At 50.7% G+C, this 16,602-nt stretch overlaps 1 protein-coding gene across 1 annotated transcript in view; it reads right to left on the reverse strand.

Moving 5' to 3' along the window:
• The window catches only part of JPH1 (junctophilin 1), a 47,147-nt gene extending 34,801 nt beyond the window's left edge, over positions 1–12,346 (reverse strand). Inside the window, exons 1-2 of the mRNA XM_025041117.1 lie at positions 12,268–12,346; positions 10,085–10,204 (exon numbers count right to left, since the gene is read on the reverse strand). Of these exons, the coding sequence (XP_024896885.1) occupies positions 10,085–10,204; positions 12,268–12,346 (199 nt within the window). The remainder of the gene's footprint in view (positions 1–10,084; positions 10,205–12,267) is intronic.
• Positions 12,347–16,602: the final 4,256 nt, after the last annotated feature.

Genomic DNA, 16,602 nt, shown 5'->3' on the forward strand with positions numbered 1-16,602 from the left:
GACTAGAAGAATGAGGCACTGTCGCGGCCAGCCAGGCCACCTCTGTCAGACAGGACGAGGGTCTCCGTCTGGGCCCTTCTTACTAAACGATGTTCTCGATAAATGTTAAAATGCAGCACCGTATGTTGTGGACGCAGCTTGAAACAGGCTGAGCGTGACAGAAACTCAACGGGTTCAGTGCAGACAACCGCTAAGAAGAAATCGCGTTAGTTCACCGAACAGTATGTGTGAGCGGTGGCTAAGCGTCTGGAGACAGAGCTGCAGGTTAGATGTGAACCCCTGTCTCCTTCACCTGCCGCGAGTGAATAAAACTACCCCACGATGTCCACGTCTCGGCTTCGCCCTTGAACAGAACACCCCGAGTGGCACGTCCTTGACTATAACACCGCGAGTGGCAAACCCCTTGGCCTTGGGTTCGGCAACGCCTTGGCCTTGGTGAGAGATGACAGTGAACGCGGAGCTGGGCAGTGGGGAGGTGGTGGGGGTTCTACTATATTTGGGTCCGGGGCCCACCATCTGGAAGCCGTGCAGCCCTGAGCAGATTACTTAAAGGTCTTGGAGGCGCGTAACTGGTCACCGACATGTTGGCTGTGGAGATGCAATGAGATCCGTGTGCGAGAGCGTTGCACGTCTGAGGACACACACGCCGAAAAAAACAGTTAGAAGCTGCCGCAGCCCGTCAGGCCGCGAACACCAGTCTGTGGATGGTGAGGACACAGGGCTGTTTCTGACCCAGCGTCCGGCCGGCCCGATGACGCCCCCTGCCCAGGGTCACGAGAGCTGGTGTGGGGCGCGCTCTGTGCCTTAGGTTTTACCTCTTTCAACTTTTCTGACGTGGATCCGGTTTGGGAGCCGACCTGCAATTGCGTCGACACGATTTTTACCTGACGCGAGGCTTCAGCTTCGAAAGCGAGGGGGCAGTAAACGGAAAGGAGAGCAGGCCAGGCCGCAGATGACCTCAGCGGCTCCGCCGTTCCCAAGCGGCCACGCGCGCCCGGCCCTCCGAAAGCGTGGCCGGCGGCCTGTCCTTCCACCTCCCTGGCGCTGGCTGCTGTGGGCCCGAAGCTCCCTCGGGGGTCTGAGCACGGGTCAAGGAGCTTTGTGTGGGTTGAAGAGATTTGGGTTCTTTTGCTGATTTCTCTTTATGACCAGAGGCCTCTCACCGGCCTGTGATGCATCGGCTTCCTCATCTATAAAATGAAGGGCTCAGGATGGGAATTCTAATTCGTTCTTATAACACCAGCGAACGTGCTTCCCCGCACCCCACGCGAAATCGGCTAACGGTGCGCGTGTTCTGGCTGGCGCGTGCCTGTCTCCACGCCCGCGCTCCCCCGGCCTCTCACCAGCAGCCCTCCACGAGACCCGGGAACGCCAAGGTCCGAAAGGGCAGTTCTAAGATTCCCGGAAGGTAAAGAGTTCTAACGCTCCCTTCGGCTTGAGTATTCGATAACTGTGGCAGCAACACTTTTATTTCTAGAGAAAGTTGATTATTATATATAAAAATTAGATCTATTATTTTTCAAAAAGTGACAATAGTCTTCCTACTAAAGATTATTATTTTGCTTTAGTAAATAAAGTGAGAGGGAGCGGATTCAAGTAAGAGAGGCGACTATATCCTCTAGCTCAAGTCTCCTGTAACTTGAATGATAAAGAACCCTAAATAGTGACCTGTGCACAGCAATCACATCATCTGGGGGAGGTAAGATGAAAACTGTATGTATGTTATAACGACGCAGGTCGAAAAGCCTGGCAGTCGAAGTTTATGCATACGAGCATGGAGCTCAAACATCCTGCAGGATGCACGGCCGACTGTTTTTATGAGTGGGTCTTTGATGCTAACCACAGTCTTCAAACATCCTGTAATCTGCTCGTGAACCTGCAATTGTTAATTACTGTACCTACACATTTCACCAAACCTGGAAGCTGAGAAAGACCTCGGAGATCACTGAGTTCCAACTCCCTCCCGTCGCTCAGGAAGCTCAGGCCAGAGCAGGTAAGGTGACGTCACACACACTCACACCCACGTCACGAGCACTGGAAATGTCTGTATCACAGGACCCCGGCCGCCCAGTGCCAGCGCCCATGGTGCCAGCACGGTGGGGGGCATGGCGACAGAGCCATGCAGGATGCGAAGTACCAAAAGTCCTATGAGTTGGGCAAAAGGTATCATGTCACCAGCCATGAGGCAGCAAAACCTGGGGGACCTGCCACCCACATGGGGACACGTCACGTACAGGGATGGCTTTAAATCTGACTGCCAAGAACTGGTGCGCTCTTCAGCAAAGCAGACACATGTTTTCCAAATATTTGTTTTTAAGTAACTGTACGACTGATACGTTGACATCTTATTGGTGAGGAACGGTATGGGAAGGAGGAGGGAGGGACGGGAGACCCAGAGAAAGATGGGTGTTGGGGAAAGCGAGGAGGGGCGGAGAGGACGATGGGGAGGCGCTGACTATGCTGTGGGGTCACCACGGCCAAGGACTGCCGACCGGTAAACGTACTAGAGTGACCACTGAAAAACTATCTTAAGTCCCTGAGAGAAATGGGAAAAGCAGAGTTATCAGTATTTGCACACGATAACGTGTGTGCAGATGCACACACGCACACACGCACACACACTCCACGGACACAGAATTACAGAACAATACCCTGTCATTCCTGAGCATCTACATGCCGGGAACTCTGCTAAACATTTTATGAACAAAATTATTATGCTAGATGCTCAGTGACCGCCCAAGGTTATTATTCTATTACGTACAGGAAAACACTCTGACAGCGGGCGTCCAGGGTACACAGTGGAATCGGACGGAACCCCGGGCTGGTTCAGTGACGAAGCCCACACTCTTTGTCCTCCACGTTACGCTCCCTCCCGGCTGGAAGTAATTAAAATGTTATGGGGGAAAATCTGCCAACTTGTGGTGATTGCTTATTATACCGGTTTTTGTATAATATTGCTTATTATACCGGTTTTTTAAGTCAAACGCAATCCTCGTAAAGTGAACTTTCATTGAAGTTGGTCACTCAGTTAAAGATTCTTATCAATTCTATGAGCTACAGATAAAACTAGTAGTCAACTGGAAATTAAACAGCATCCCTAAACCAACGCTGCTCACCACTGTCTTCCCCAGATCAGAGTTACCAGTGGTCACTCGGGCATTTAAGGCTTGCCTTAATGTAGAAGGAGCAAAAACCCTCCTCATCCCTCCATGAGCCAATCTGGTTAGGAGAGCCCAAAATACTGGGTGGACAGATGTGTTTGCCCACTTATTTCAGGCGAACAGCCCCAGCCCGGGTGTCCGATACACTGAAATAATCTGCTGTTCTCTGGAAGCAAGTGTCTGCGGACAAGTTTCTAACTGCAGTGTGATAAGATCGTTCCAGGTTCACTGAGAGTCTGTGAAAGATGCTTCATGTTCTCTGGCTGCTGGGAATCCATGGACTCACCAGGCACTCCAGGTGCGTCCTCACCTGTCCCCTGGATCGGTGGGAGCAACCGCAACCTTGACCCGACTCAGCTCACAATTGTCCCCTCACGTTCATATGCGGATGATCGTCGGCTGTGAGATGAATCTTACATCTCCTACACCTGCCCTTTTCCTATGGACTCTGGTGCCACCCACCGCCAACCTCTCCCATCCCAGGAGAGCTGACAACAGCCACCTCCGACGTTGCGAGGGACTGGAAGGTGCGTGAGGCTACGCAGAAATGACCATGCGGGCTCGTGGGAACCTCAGAAACAAACCTGCGAAGATGTCTAACCCAGCCTGAGCTGAGGGGGCTTTCCCAACGTCCACTCTGCCCGAAGGCTGCGTGCTGGGCATCGTGCGAGATCCATGCCACACTGAGCTCCCAGTGTCCGTACGAGGACGGTGCCACAATCATCCTAACTTTACCGGTGCAGAAACCAAGGCTGAGATGCTCCATAACGTGCCCAAGGTGGAGTCAAGACTTTGACTCGAAAGCATCTGTTCTTCCCACACTCCACGACCATAATTAAAGAGGGCGAATAAGATGCCTCCTTGCTAGTCTGGAATCTTCCTCCACACGCTGCCTATCAGAGACCTGAACTGCGATTAGGGAAGATGTGTGAACATTTCATGCTATAGCAGAAGACCCGAGGCCATCTGCCTGAGCACAGACTGCATTCCGCACCCGATCAGCAAGTTTTAACTTCTTCTGTGCCATTAGGACAGAAATGCCAAGAACATTCGTGCCGTGATGAGTGTCCACAATTATCCTAACGTGCAGAAAAACATCTTACGTGCAGAATGTTAAATGTACATATTCGAATTTAAGCAGGCACCACAGGATTTTACTAGCGGTGCTTTAAGGCACTGACGGCATCGCGGTTTTTAAAAGCTAGCTGAACCCAACGCTGACCGCAACGCTGACCGCAGCGCCGCTTGTGACAGTGGAGTGTCAGCCAACCTGCGCGTCTAGTGCTGCGGGAACCCCAGCAACCGGGGGCCGGCCCAGCCGGGAATCCTGTGCGGCGTCAGAACCCACGGCCCAGGTGCACCTGTGGCGACACGGGTAAACCTTGAAACAGTCCTGAGTAGCAAAAACAAACAAACCAAAAACCAAAAACCAAAAAAAAAAACAAAAAAAACAAAAAAACAAAAAAAACCCTTAAAAATTATCTACAAGATGTAAAATGTTATTACTATACTAAATGCATCAGTAAAAGGAAATGAGCTGTGCGACACGGTGCCATCCGTATGAAAACACAGGAGGCACTACACATTCCCATTTCCGCAGAATCGATGACACGTGATCGACGTGGATCGCTGAGTGCTTGCAGAGGAGCCCGCGCGGGCCTGGGAAGCGGAGAGAGGGGCCTTGCGCTGATGGGTGCTGATGGGTGCAAATACAAGGCGGGGACCTGAGGAGTGGGAAGGGCTGAGAGAAAGGAAGGGGACAGGGAGAGAGAGAAGGAGGGAGGGTTGGGGAGGGAGGGAAGACAGAAGAGTAGACAGGGGATGGACGTGGTTATGAATCCAGCTCAGAGCTCTGTCCCCACGCCCTCGCGTCATCGTTTCCTTCTATCTGACAGTGCCGTAATATACGATCTTCAGTTTGGGGAACCCCTGCGATGTGTGCACACAGTCGCCCCGCACCCCCAAGCCCTGCATGAACGAACCTGGATACGAAGCCCAGTTGATGGGTTTGACGACTAACATACACTGAAAATAGTACTTGTGGGCATGAGCATCGACCCCTTGGATCGATTCCTCTGAAAAAGGCTCCGCTTTCTTTTTATAAATCCAGGGACGGGCAGCGCAGAGACACTGCAGGACACAGAGGCCGAGAAAACGAAGACCAGAAGTGAGCTGATGACTGGATGGGATTAAAAGCTCAACTTCTCCTCCTTCCTCTCTCCTTCCCTCCCCTCCACCCAGCGCCCGAGGGGGTGGCCGTGACTGCAGATCTCCTCCCTCGGACCCAGCCTCCCACCGTCCCGTCTCCCAGCGGCCAGCTGCGGAGGCGGAGGCAGGCGCTGGGCTGGTCCAGGAGAGGCTGCCGGGAGCCAGGGGCGGTGAATGAATTCCTAAACAAACTCTCCACTGACACATCACTAAAAATAAGCCTGCTTACACGCACGGCGCGTTTGGAACGGCAATGAACTCTCCTTTATCCTCCCTAGAGACTTAACGTTCCATATTCTGCCTGAGAGAACACAAGATGCAGGTGCCACAACGTGGCGCGCAGTCGGCGGTGACTCTTGACGTAGGTGATGCCCGCGCGTCTGCCAGGAAGCGAAGGGCTCGCAGAGCACACGGCGCGTCCACGGGCCGGTCAAACGCCGATAAGGCCGACGTGGGCATTGCCTTATTTAGTCAGGCTTCTCGTCCCAACGCCAGCGCACGGTGACAACTCCGCGCATGCTGTTGCTGCCTGTCTTCCCTCCTCCCGGGCACCGGTGCTGACACGCCAATTAAAAACAGTCGCTCCGCTCCTTAAACAACCTCCTGCCTTTCATAGTAGCGACTTTTCTACCAAGAATAATGACATTACGAATAAACCTCACCGTGTTTACTCGCCAAAGAATCCTCATAAGGAGTACTGGAAATGAAATTTTAGTTCTTAAGGCTCCCCCTGCCCGCTCCAGCTTTCCCGACACTGAACAAATCATAATGTTGTTTATGATGACTCTATTGGTTTGGCTAAACTGCATGTTTTTTCATAAACCAGTGTTATTACTGTTTATAACTACATTACTTTTTTAAAACTGGCATTACGGTAATAAAGACAGCCTCATCCGTCGACAGTTTGATGGGGACCCGACTCTGCTCTGCTCTGGACCGCGTCAATTTATATGCGTCTTGCGTATTCGCATCTATAAACGCACGCATATGCACATATGTGTGTGTACATAAACCACTGCACGCATTTCAATTATCTTCTACAAGAAGGCTAGCATGTGAGCCAGTTTGAATTGCTTATAGAATGATGAAACTGTGTACTGATATGAAATTAATTCCAATACAAATTGCTAATTAAAAAAAAAAGCCAACAGGGTACAGAATAGTGCATTCCAGCCTACAGTCCTTTATCTGCAATTCTAGAATCTAAAAAGCTTTAAAAACGAAACATTTTTTATAAGCTTTGTGCCAAAACTTATTTGACAGTAACACCTGAACATAACTGACATGAGGCTATTTGCGATTTTATTTATCCCACTTGGTGTGAATATTCAGTCTCCCTGGAGAATTATGATGCTTGATGATTTGGTGCTGCTCAGACCTCCTGGGGGTCCTGTGTAAGTTAGGCCATACGAGCCACATTACTTTTTAAAAATCCAATAAATTCTGAATTATAAAACACATCTGGACCCAAAAGGCTTTGGAAAGCAATTATGGACTTGTGGTACATAACCATCTGTGTCCAAGGAGACAAAGTATATATATTTGTATGTATAAATATCAGAAAAAATTTATGAAGATACTAATAACATCGCCTGTCTTCAGGGAAAGAAACTGATTCGCTGGAGTCAGGAGTGGGAGGGAGAGTTATCACTTGGTCTATACGATTTTGTAATATGCCACTTAAACGTTTTGAACCATAAACATGTATTGCAAAAAATGAAGAAAATTCAATTTAAAAAATCACCAATTATAAGTACACGGCAACAGCCTAATCTATTTAAAACGCACCCTGCTCAGCAGTCCTCGGCCCGCCTCGTTTCACAGCCACGGTCAGTGAATCCCTTTGACCAGCCTCCCTTCGTCACCCTGAACGCCACCGACTTCTCCCGATTCTCATTTTAAGCGCGTCCTGGTCTTTCCGATGCTGCTGTCTTTTCCTTCAAAACACAGTGCGTCCTCGACAGGTTCCGCGACTTTAGGTAAAACGACGTGGAACTAAACCGATTTTATCATCGGCTAATCGATGTAAGAGTTAAGTTCCCGCCACCTCTGTACGAGATTACGATGAGAGGTTATTCGAGGACCCGCTGTACTGTTTACAGCTCGTTGCTTAAATCAAGCTTTTGTCTCCCTAACCCGCCTGTGGTCACTTCAGTTATGTCTATAATCCCATATCACCCGTCTAATTGGCCAGACACACGCTCACTTATTCGTCCTATCTTTTTGATGACACTGGAATTTCAGGAAGGTACAGATAAAATAATCTAGCTTTAAATTTTTTCTTTCGGTTGGCAGTTTTTCTTACCTTGATGGTTAATTATACTGTGTATACATTTGTTCTTCCTGAGTGTGCAGGGCCTGCCCAAAGAGTAAGTGATAAAGATAGCGAAACTGAATTAAGCCTATGAAACAAAAATCATTTCCCAGGAAAGCTTTATAAGGGAAAGGAAATGGAAAAATAATCGAGGCAGGCTTCTGAAGACTCAGTAGTGTCAACAGGCTTCTGAAGACTCAGTAGTGTCAATGAGAAGTAGAGAGAGTCCTGGCTACCGAGAGGTATGCTGACTTTACACATCGGTTCTGTTCTGCGCCCTTGCCTGCACAGGAAGTGGGCTAATAAGAACTCCTGTGCCTTGAAATTGTATTTGTTCCACGTAATATTAAAGAAACGCGCTATCTACTGATTACGATGAGTCCTGAGGGCTCACGGGTGACTAAATTTAGAATAACCCGATCCTTATGTTTTTTAGAATCCTTGAAATCACTTCAAAATGATTTTTGAAAAGGTCATACACATTCCATTTAACAATGAGTCCGGTTTTTCTTAAGACAGAAAGCAAAGACCTTCGACGAGGGACATTCATTCCACGCTGTGAAGTACAATCTCCCCCTGACTATATATTTCCTTCGATTCCACTGTTTGGTTGTGGTAACAAACCTTTGTATTCGAAACCATAAAAAACCGAATCCCCAAAATAAAAACTCCCTTTTCTTTTTATCCTTGGAAATTAATCCTACTAAAGAAATTCATTTATAAGCCGTCTGTATAAACACAAAATAAAGACAAAATGTTGACATAGTTTTCAATACAAATATGTACTTGTTTTAGCTGACAATCACAGATTTTTTTTTTTTAAGCCAGAAAAATCTTGGCAAGAACTCTAAGTCACCGTTCTCACTTCACAGACGAAAAGCCAAGTCCAGGGAAGTCACAGTTTGTTGGGCGAGTTCTATCCGCTACGCACTGGGAGGTGTAACGGTTATTAGTAAGAACCGGCTGGACCCAGGCGCTGTGGGAGCAGGGAGGAGGGCGGAGGGGGCTGGGGGGAGCAGCCCCCTGGGTCTGGCAGAGACAGGTTCATGCCCCGTCCCTCCACGGGTCACTGAGCCCCCCGTGGCCTCTCCAGCAGAATTTCGGCCCTGTCAAGCGCTGACCCAAACGGCGAGCACTGCCTTTGAAAAACCACTTCGCGAACATGCGTGACGTCATGTTGACACCCATTAAGCATCTTCGGAGTACAAATGGGCCAAGGAGAGCTGGACATTAGGATCGTGATGGGGCGTCTCGAAGCAGGAAAGGCAGAAACGGGGAGTCGGGGGGGGTGTCAGTGGAAAGGCAAGAAAAAGCAAGAGACAGAAGGCGAGACAGTTACAGAGCACGTGAGCATCCGGGAAAATGCTTTCTGTGGCAGGTGGAACGAAGGAAGTTAAGGCCGTGGACAGTTTCTCAAGAGACAGGAGTGTGTGTCCTCCTCAGTCAACACCAAATAAAGAGAGGCCATGAGCCAACCGCCTTCTATAACTGCAATAACAGCCTTAGCTCATTTGAACCATCTTTGGTTCACGTGTTTCTGATAAGAGCCAGTAAATATTTTAATTGCGAAGAGCTGACTTGGCCTTAAAAATGACTTTCAGACGACGCACTTCCTGTGTGTAGGGAGTGAGGATATTTATGACCCCAGAGCTTGGCAAACATGGGCTCATATGCGAAGGGAGTGGACGGGCCACTGGGAAGGAGGCCGCTGCGTAAACTCTGAAAGACGCCAACACACCAGTCCAAGAAATACCCCTGCTAAAGCCACAGGCTCCCCAGAGCCGCGCTCCTTTCAATGAGGGGAAAAGTAGACTTTCTGTAGAAAGCGTACTGGAGAAGAGGGGGCAACGGCTGAGTTAGACCCGAGGTGCATGTCTTCACGGGATTAAAAGGAGATAAATGACCACGGTGGCTCAATGACCTAAGAGCGGTCTTGGCAATGAGCGTCTGTATCCGTCACAAACGTGCCGCCAGCTGCGGTACGGTCCCTCCTTGGAGAAAGACAACACCTGTCTGCTGAGCAAGAACAAGGTGATCTGAGGGATCTGTAATGGTTAGCTTTGAGGAGATAGCCCCCAAGGCATCTAATTGAGAAAAAAAAACGTACAATAATCGCGAGCCTTCGGTCACTCTCAAGGACTCGGGGGAATTTACAAGATGCTCCTTGTGCGACTGTCGCCCTGACACCTGCTTTTGGGCCCTTTTCTCGTGCTGTGCTCTGTGTAGACGCCTCTCCCGTCCCCACTTCTGCCCGTCCAAATCCTTCTCATGGTTCAAGAGCCACCTCTAACCCCCTCCCCGCCCCCATGGGGGATGCTCCCACTTGGATAAATCCCTTTGCTTTTTAAAACTTTCCCCAGACCTGAGAAGACCTGAGAAACACAACTATCTTGGCGCTTACTCTTCACCTTGCGCCACAGCGACTTGCCACGCTCCGCGGCGAGAGATCGGGCCAGGGCGGCCTCGAGCCGTCTCCTCACGGCCTGGCAGGGCTGACTCGCGGAGTGCCAGCCAGCAGTCGCTGTGACACAGGAGAGTGGCCTAGGTTTCCGTGAATTGTCACGATATTGGCGCAATGGGTCTGTGAGTACCGACTTCTGTTTATTTTTTACTCTATTCTGATGTCATTTTGCAAATGGCAAATTCACCTGATTGTATATGGGGAAAGGGCGGGTTCCGGTTATTCCGCTAAAGCCTGAAAGACGAGCTTAGAAGAGGAGATCATGAAGACACAGTAATAATCTTACGATACACATTTCATACTTCTTTTCTTTAATTAAATAGAAAAGTAGTAGAAAGAGAATTCTCTAACTTGAATGTCATTTTCGCATACTTTCCAGTCTGGCTATTTCTTCTGAATAAGCTGACTGAGGCAGTAATGCAGAAATGCTGGCATATAGTGGGCCATTGTTTTGGAAAGAGAAGTCCAATCCTATCTTGTTTGCCATGCAAGACCCAGGACAAAGGCACAGGTGTTCGGCTCAGAGCTGTTCACAGCACGGAAACATAGGCTGGTCTGAGTCTCAAAAGGAAACCTGCATCGCAAGAACCTGCCTCTCCAGGGTTCGCACACACCCTGGAGCTGCCCTTGGGCACTTCAGACAGAGGTGTGGCCATGTACGCACAGGCTGGGGCTTTTCCTTCCGTGCGCACGGAATGTATTAGGAGAAAATCATCCTACTCCAGAATGGGGCTGAGACTCTCCACAGCTCTTTCCCAGAGATGCGTGCCAATAAACTTCAACCCAGTAACAACATGAACGCCACAAAGGCCTTGGAAAGGGCCTCAGAGCTGGTAGCATCTCCTCCGATGTGTCCGACGAGACAGCAAGAGAACAGCTTCTCCAGAGGGAGGGAGTGGTCCCCACGGCACCGCTGACTGGGGCCGGCCTGTCCTCCACTCCAGCGCACGCTGACTCGTGGGGGTGCTCATCCCAGCCCACGAGGAGGCACCAGGAACTATCACGCCCACTTCACACACAAGGAAACTAGGGACGTGGCGTAGTCCGCTTGAGGCCACTCGGCTAAAAAGTGTCAGAGCCAAGACTTGAACTTGCTGTGGGTCTGTCTGTGCATTTACCTACGATACCATTTTACACGAAGATGCCGGAAGAATTCCCGAAACCTCTCCGGGCAGAAATCGGGCTGACCGCCACATGAAAAGGTGTGAATCTTTCCCTTTCTCTCTGAAATTCTCTGCGATGCAGCCAGCTCCTGCCTACTTCTTCCGTGATGTTCCCACAACTGACGGTGACTTAGAGTTGACGCACAAGCCTCTCTTCCCAGGATCGGACTGACCGAAGAGAAGGGACGGCACTTTATCACAGAGCTCAAACTCTGGGGCAGAGCCAGGCACACACCACCATCTGTGAGATAGCTCTGCCAAAATATGACGGTTCACACCCAGCTGCCAGGAGACACCGGGGGCCAGCGGACAGACAGCCATCGCTCACCTGTGAGCAGGTAGCTGGCCTACACGGGCACTCCAGAGAACACAGGGCAGGACCGCCCTCCCCTCTCTGCTTTCTGAGACCTGGTGTCCAAAGCACAGCACAGGCCTCCCTCTGGTCTGTGCTGGGGAGCGATGGGGCGCAGCCTGAGGAGCTGAGGGAGCGCCCCTGGATGCGGGCGTCAGTGGAGCCGCCGGAGCCGATGGCAACAGACGTGGAGCCTCGAGGCGGCTGGACGGGGAATGAATGGCGTGAACGGCCCTGAACCCGGCCTGGGCAGGTGTCTGTAACCTGACTTCTCACCACGGAAGACGAAGTCCCAGCCTCCCTCTTTCTGCATCTCCTTCAAGCTGGTAAAAACACCTCCCTTGTTCACCCTGCAGCGTCGGCTCTGTGAGGAGCATCAGAGCCAGCCAGGTAGACAGGAGAGCTGCCCAGACAGTCGGCCACAGAGAACGAAACGGAGCCAACTCGGCCTGGGTGGACCGCCCTGACTCACACGAGATGGAGCCAAAGGAAGCCATGGGCATGGGGCAGACACCCACACTGACCCCGCCGCTCCCAGGACGGCCCCCTCGTCCCTGGCCCACGCCTCTCCCCGGGCGAAGCCCCACGCAGTGCCTGCACCTCCTTACAGCTCGTCTTCACCGCCAGCTGTTCACGCATCCAACTCTGCCGCTCGGTTATACAGCTCCTGGGGGACAGGGGCCTCATCTTTCCCGTTCTGGTCTCTCCTAAGACACCAGCTCCACCTGATTGACACGGAGCAAGCATCTGGGAAATGGTTGAAATAATTACAAGATCTACTAACAAGAAACAGCATCCAGCTTCCACTTCACATTTATGAGCTCGCGGGACCCTCGCAGCAACCGTGAGGAGCTGCCCATGCTCCTCACTGTGCAGGTGCAGGAGCGCGACACGTGGACAGGTGGACAGGTCAGGCCACTTGCCCGAGTCACATCCCTGGTGGCGGCAGGATCTGGACCCAGACTGGGGCTGACGTGTACAGTCGTCCCCCCGTATCCACGGGCACTGCGCCCCAAGACCCTCAGGGGATGCCTGGAACCACGGACAGCACCGAACCCCACATACACTACGTTTTCTTCCTATGCCTACGTCCCTTTCCCCTAAATGCAGCACTTCCCAGCTTCTCTTTGGCTTCTCTGAGCCGCCGGCATCTCCGCTCTTGTGTTCTGGGGACAGTACTAAGCGGAACAACGGTTTGAACGCAGCACTGTGACAACCCGGGCAGCACTGAGCGACTCACAGGCGGGGAACATCTACAGTGTGGACGCGCTGGTCAAAGGCAGGAGTCACGACCCCGTGGGGGCAGAGCTGGACGGCGCGGGATCTCATCATGCCATTCAGAATGGCAAATAATTTAAACCTCATGAATTATTTCCTTCCGGAATTTTCCATCCAGTACTTCCGGATCATGGCTGACCGCGGGTAACTGAAACCATGGACAGCGGGGAAGGGGGGACCACTGTACGCTCTCGACCACTAACTACGACTGCCTCTCTGCGCCCCGGAGCTACGCGAGCAGAAATGACAACAGCATGTGGCAGGGAAGAAGCAAGCGAGCTCTCCGCTCCCCGCTTGGCCCTCGTGTCCCCTCCGCTCCCCGCTTGGCCCTTGCAGTCCCCTCCGCTTAGACAGCCCATCCTCCCACTTCTCTCCCTGGACACACCTACTTGCCCCTTCAGATCTGCTCAACAGTCAGCCTGGAAGTACCCCCTGTTGCTCCAGGTGCCTGGGCTCTCATGCCTACTGTCCTTTGCTAGGCCACATCTGGTACCTGCTGGCTCTCTCCCTAGGCTCCTGCCTCAGCACGTACGAGCGTTCGGAGGGCCCGAGCTGTCCTCTCATCGTACTCAGCACGGAAGTGTGCGACAAGTGACCGTATCGGTTTATTTAGCACCTACTAGGTACTACTTATTCTGTCGGAATTTTCCATCTAATAAATGAGACATATACTAGCCTCATTCATCCTGTGAGCTGCTGGGCACCAAATCGTTTTTTTTTTGGATGAGAAATACGAGGCTTGAACAATATTTAATTAGGCAACATGTGAGTAAAACTTCCTACCTCGGCACGGTCTAGTAAGTTCTAGCATCCTTGACCCCAAACACAGGGTGGGGCTGGTACTTTGAGGAAGAGTGGGATGTTCTCTTGGGGTCACCTGCAGATGGGCTGCTTGGGTTCTGGCTCCTGGGACGTGACCTGAACCTGGTCAGGAAGCGGGCACCGTCCCCGGGCAGACGTTGGTTGGACCTCTCTGGCTGTGGCTCGTTCGGCTGCTATTGCTCAGGTTCCCTGTGTACGTTTTGGCTGAGGGCTAGGAAATCAGTGTCACTAACCATACAGGACTTTCACTAATGAACGATCACTTCCATCAAACTGAGTAACTCTCACGTGGTGATCTCAGTATAGAGATTTTTAAAAAAACATACACGATACGAAGACTTGAGCTGATAGATGAACTGTCTGAAATCTGATTGGATCCCAGCTTCGTACTGCAGATCCTGCATCTCTAAGAAAGATTACCAACTCCAGTATGACAAATCGGTCAGAGCCGAGTATTCGGAGCATCTACAATGTCGTGACACTTGTGCTGCGTTCCGTGCACTCTATAGAAAACAGAACTGCGTTCACTAGCCATACAGTGTATGTTAATAAGCATAGAATAGGCCACTAACGTCTGAAAATGACCTTTCATGAGTCATTTTCATCTTCTTTCCAGGTATCGTATACGTAAACGTCCTATTGTGGGTACGACCCTCAGAGTTCTTACTGAAACGACTCTAGCTAGCTTTAGATTTATGCCTAATTATTAGAAGAAACTTTTAGTAATTCCTTACGGCTTTACAGCTTATTAGTACAGGATTTATTCAGAGTTTGAAACACTACTTAGAATTTAAGCAGAAGTTCACACTGATCACAGAGATCCATGGGAGGAGGAGAAAAACGAACAGGAAAATTGAGAGAAAAAATTCCTGGAAATGTCGGGAGAAAATCCAGGTACGCACAGCCTATTTCAAGTTCCTAAAGGTCTTGACACCTACTTGGAACAGGGACTGTAAATACATAAAGTTGCCTAAAAATTTCACGTTTTTCCCTATAAAGAAATCCCTTTTTAATCTCCACGAATTGAGAACTTAAGTTTTTATATCTCTGCTAATTCAGAGTCCTTGCATAGACAAAAATTATATAGCACGACTCGATGGAACCCCATGATTCTGAAAGAGCCATTTATACCTGAAGAGAGTATGATACAAACGTTTCTACGTTTCGATCCATTTAACAAGCGTTCGTCATTCAGTAAAAATATTTTTTCTTATCACATTTTTCTGTTTAATGAGGACCAAGAAAAACTGTTGATGGACTAGAACAGAATATACATGTAACCAGTTTCTTCTTATCAGAAAAATCAGACTGCTCAACAGAGACCCCTGTACCTCACCAAGCACCGCAACACCTACCTGCCTGCTTCCTAGCAGGGGAGGTGCCTGCTCAGGTGGCTGGTTAGACTCAGCCGAGCAGGGACTGGCACCTGCTAAGGACTTGCAGGAGAGCTGGACAGGCCAGCTCTTGGAGGCGAGGCGGATCCTGTCACAAACCGGAGAGGAGGTGCAAAAAGTCAGCAGGGGCCAAGGAAAGGAAGGGCGGAGCCAGTACTGTGAGACAGAGCAAACGCAAAGCAGACCCCTCGGCACCTCCTTGGTTTGGATCCTAAGCGGAACCCAGGCGCTCTGCGAAGGCCTCACTGTCCTCCGTCCCACACAGGCCATGGAGATAAAATGCCTGAGAACGGTCTTCTGAAGGTACAGCCCCGGACGGCAAGGTCTGGGCCCGAAATCAGCCACTGCAAAGCTCCCATTCTTCTTAACTAGTAACTAACGGGTATCTTCATGCAAGCCACGTGCTCATTCTCTTGATCCATTTTGCATACACGGTAATTAATACAAAATGAAAGATGCCTCTTCTGAGGCTAAGAAAGTCATAGATGTTCATTCCTTTTCAGTGGATTTAGTCGAAGACAACAGGGTGCATGAAGATTTAATGAAAGCTCTGACTACTGCGTGGCTGACCAGCTGGATGCTGTCATATGGACTCTATTAATAGAGAAAATGTTTTTTGAAAATACTTGCTAATTTGATTTGATTTTAGGTAATGGATTATGCGAACAGAGATGCTCATTATAACACAATCGACCTGGTTCAGGATCTTGTCTTAGTGTAAAATAATTCCCTGCTTCTTCCCTGTTTTGGGTCTCTATCTTGACTGATTCCTTATAAATTCCTCTCCACTCGCTTTCCGGAAAACTCTGTTATAGACGACAACGCAAACCTTTGATTTCGATGCTTTCCTTGCCATCGCAAGTTCTCGAAGGCACAAGCCTTTGGAGGACCGTCCCCACAGAAACATCTCCGCTCCGTTCCTCCTTGAACGTCCACGAATCAAGAGTCGTGGTCCTCCTCCTCCACGCCTCCACCGCCACCACCACCCATGGCCGGCGTGTGCTCTCAGCCAGCGCCCTGGGACACGACCGGCTGCTTGCGAGAGGAGGTCTCCCTTACAGACGTCCAGGGTCCGGTCCTTTACGCCTGGCCCGAGTTACTCGCACCCTCGAGGGTCCTGTCCCCACTCCTGCTGCTTGCAGTCCATCCGCCTTGCACACAGCAGCCAGGATCGTCCTGCTCAGACGCTGCTTTGCTCGTGGGACTAACTCCTGGGGACGCTGGAACGGCTTCCACTGTGTGTGGCATTCGCGTCCTTTACCGGTCGGTCAGCGCCCTTCGCCTAACCGTCCTCGTCTCTGCCCATGACTCAGCGGCGCTCCACACACGGCAAAGCCCGACGGCACGTCTCGGCTGGCACGCGCCCGCAGCGGGGTGCCCGAGCCAGGAGGGGTTCGAGCACGTTTCTGTACACGTGCTTGTCAGACTTCTCGAGAGAGGACGACGCTC

The sequence above is a fragment of the Pteropus alecto genome, unplaced genomic scaffold (assembly GCF_000325575.1).
Source record: "Pteropus alecto unplaced genomic scaffold, ASM32557v1 scaffold87, whole genome shotgun sequence".
Lineage (NCBI taxonomy): Eukaryota > Metazoa > Chordata > Mammalia > Chiroptera > Pteropodidae > Pteropus > Pteropus alecto.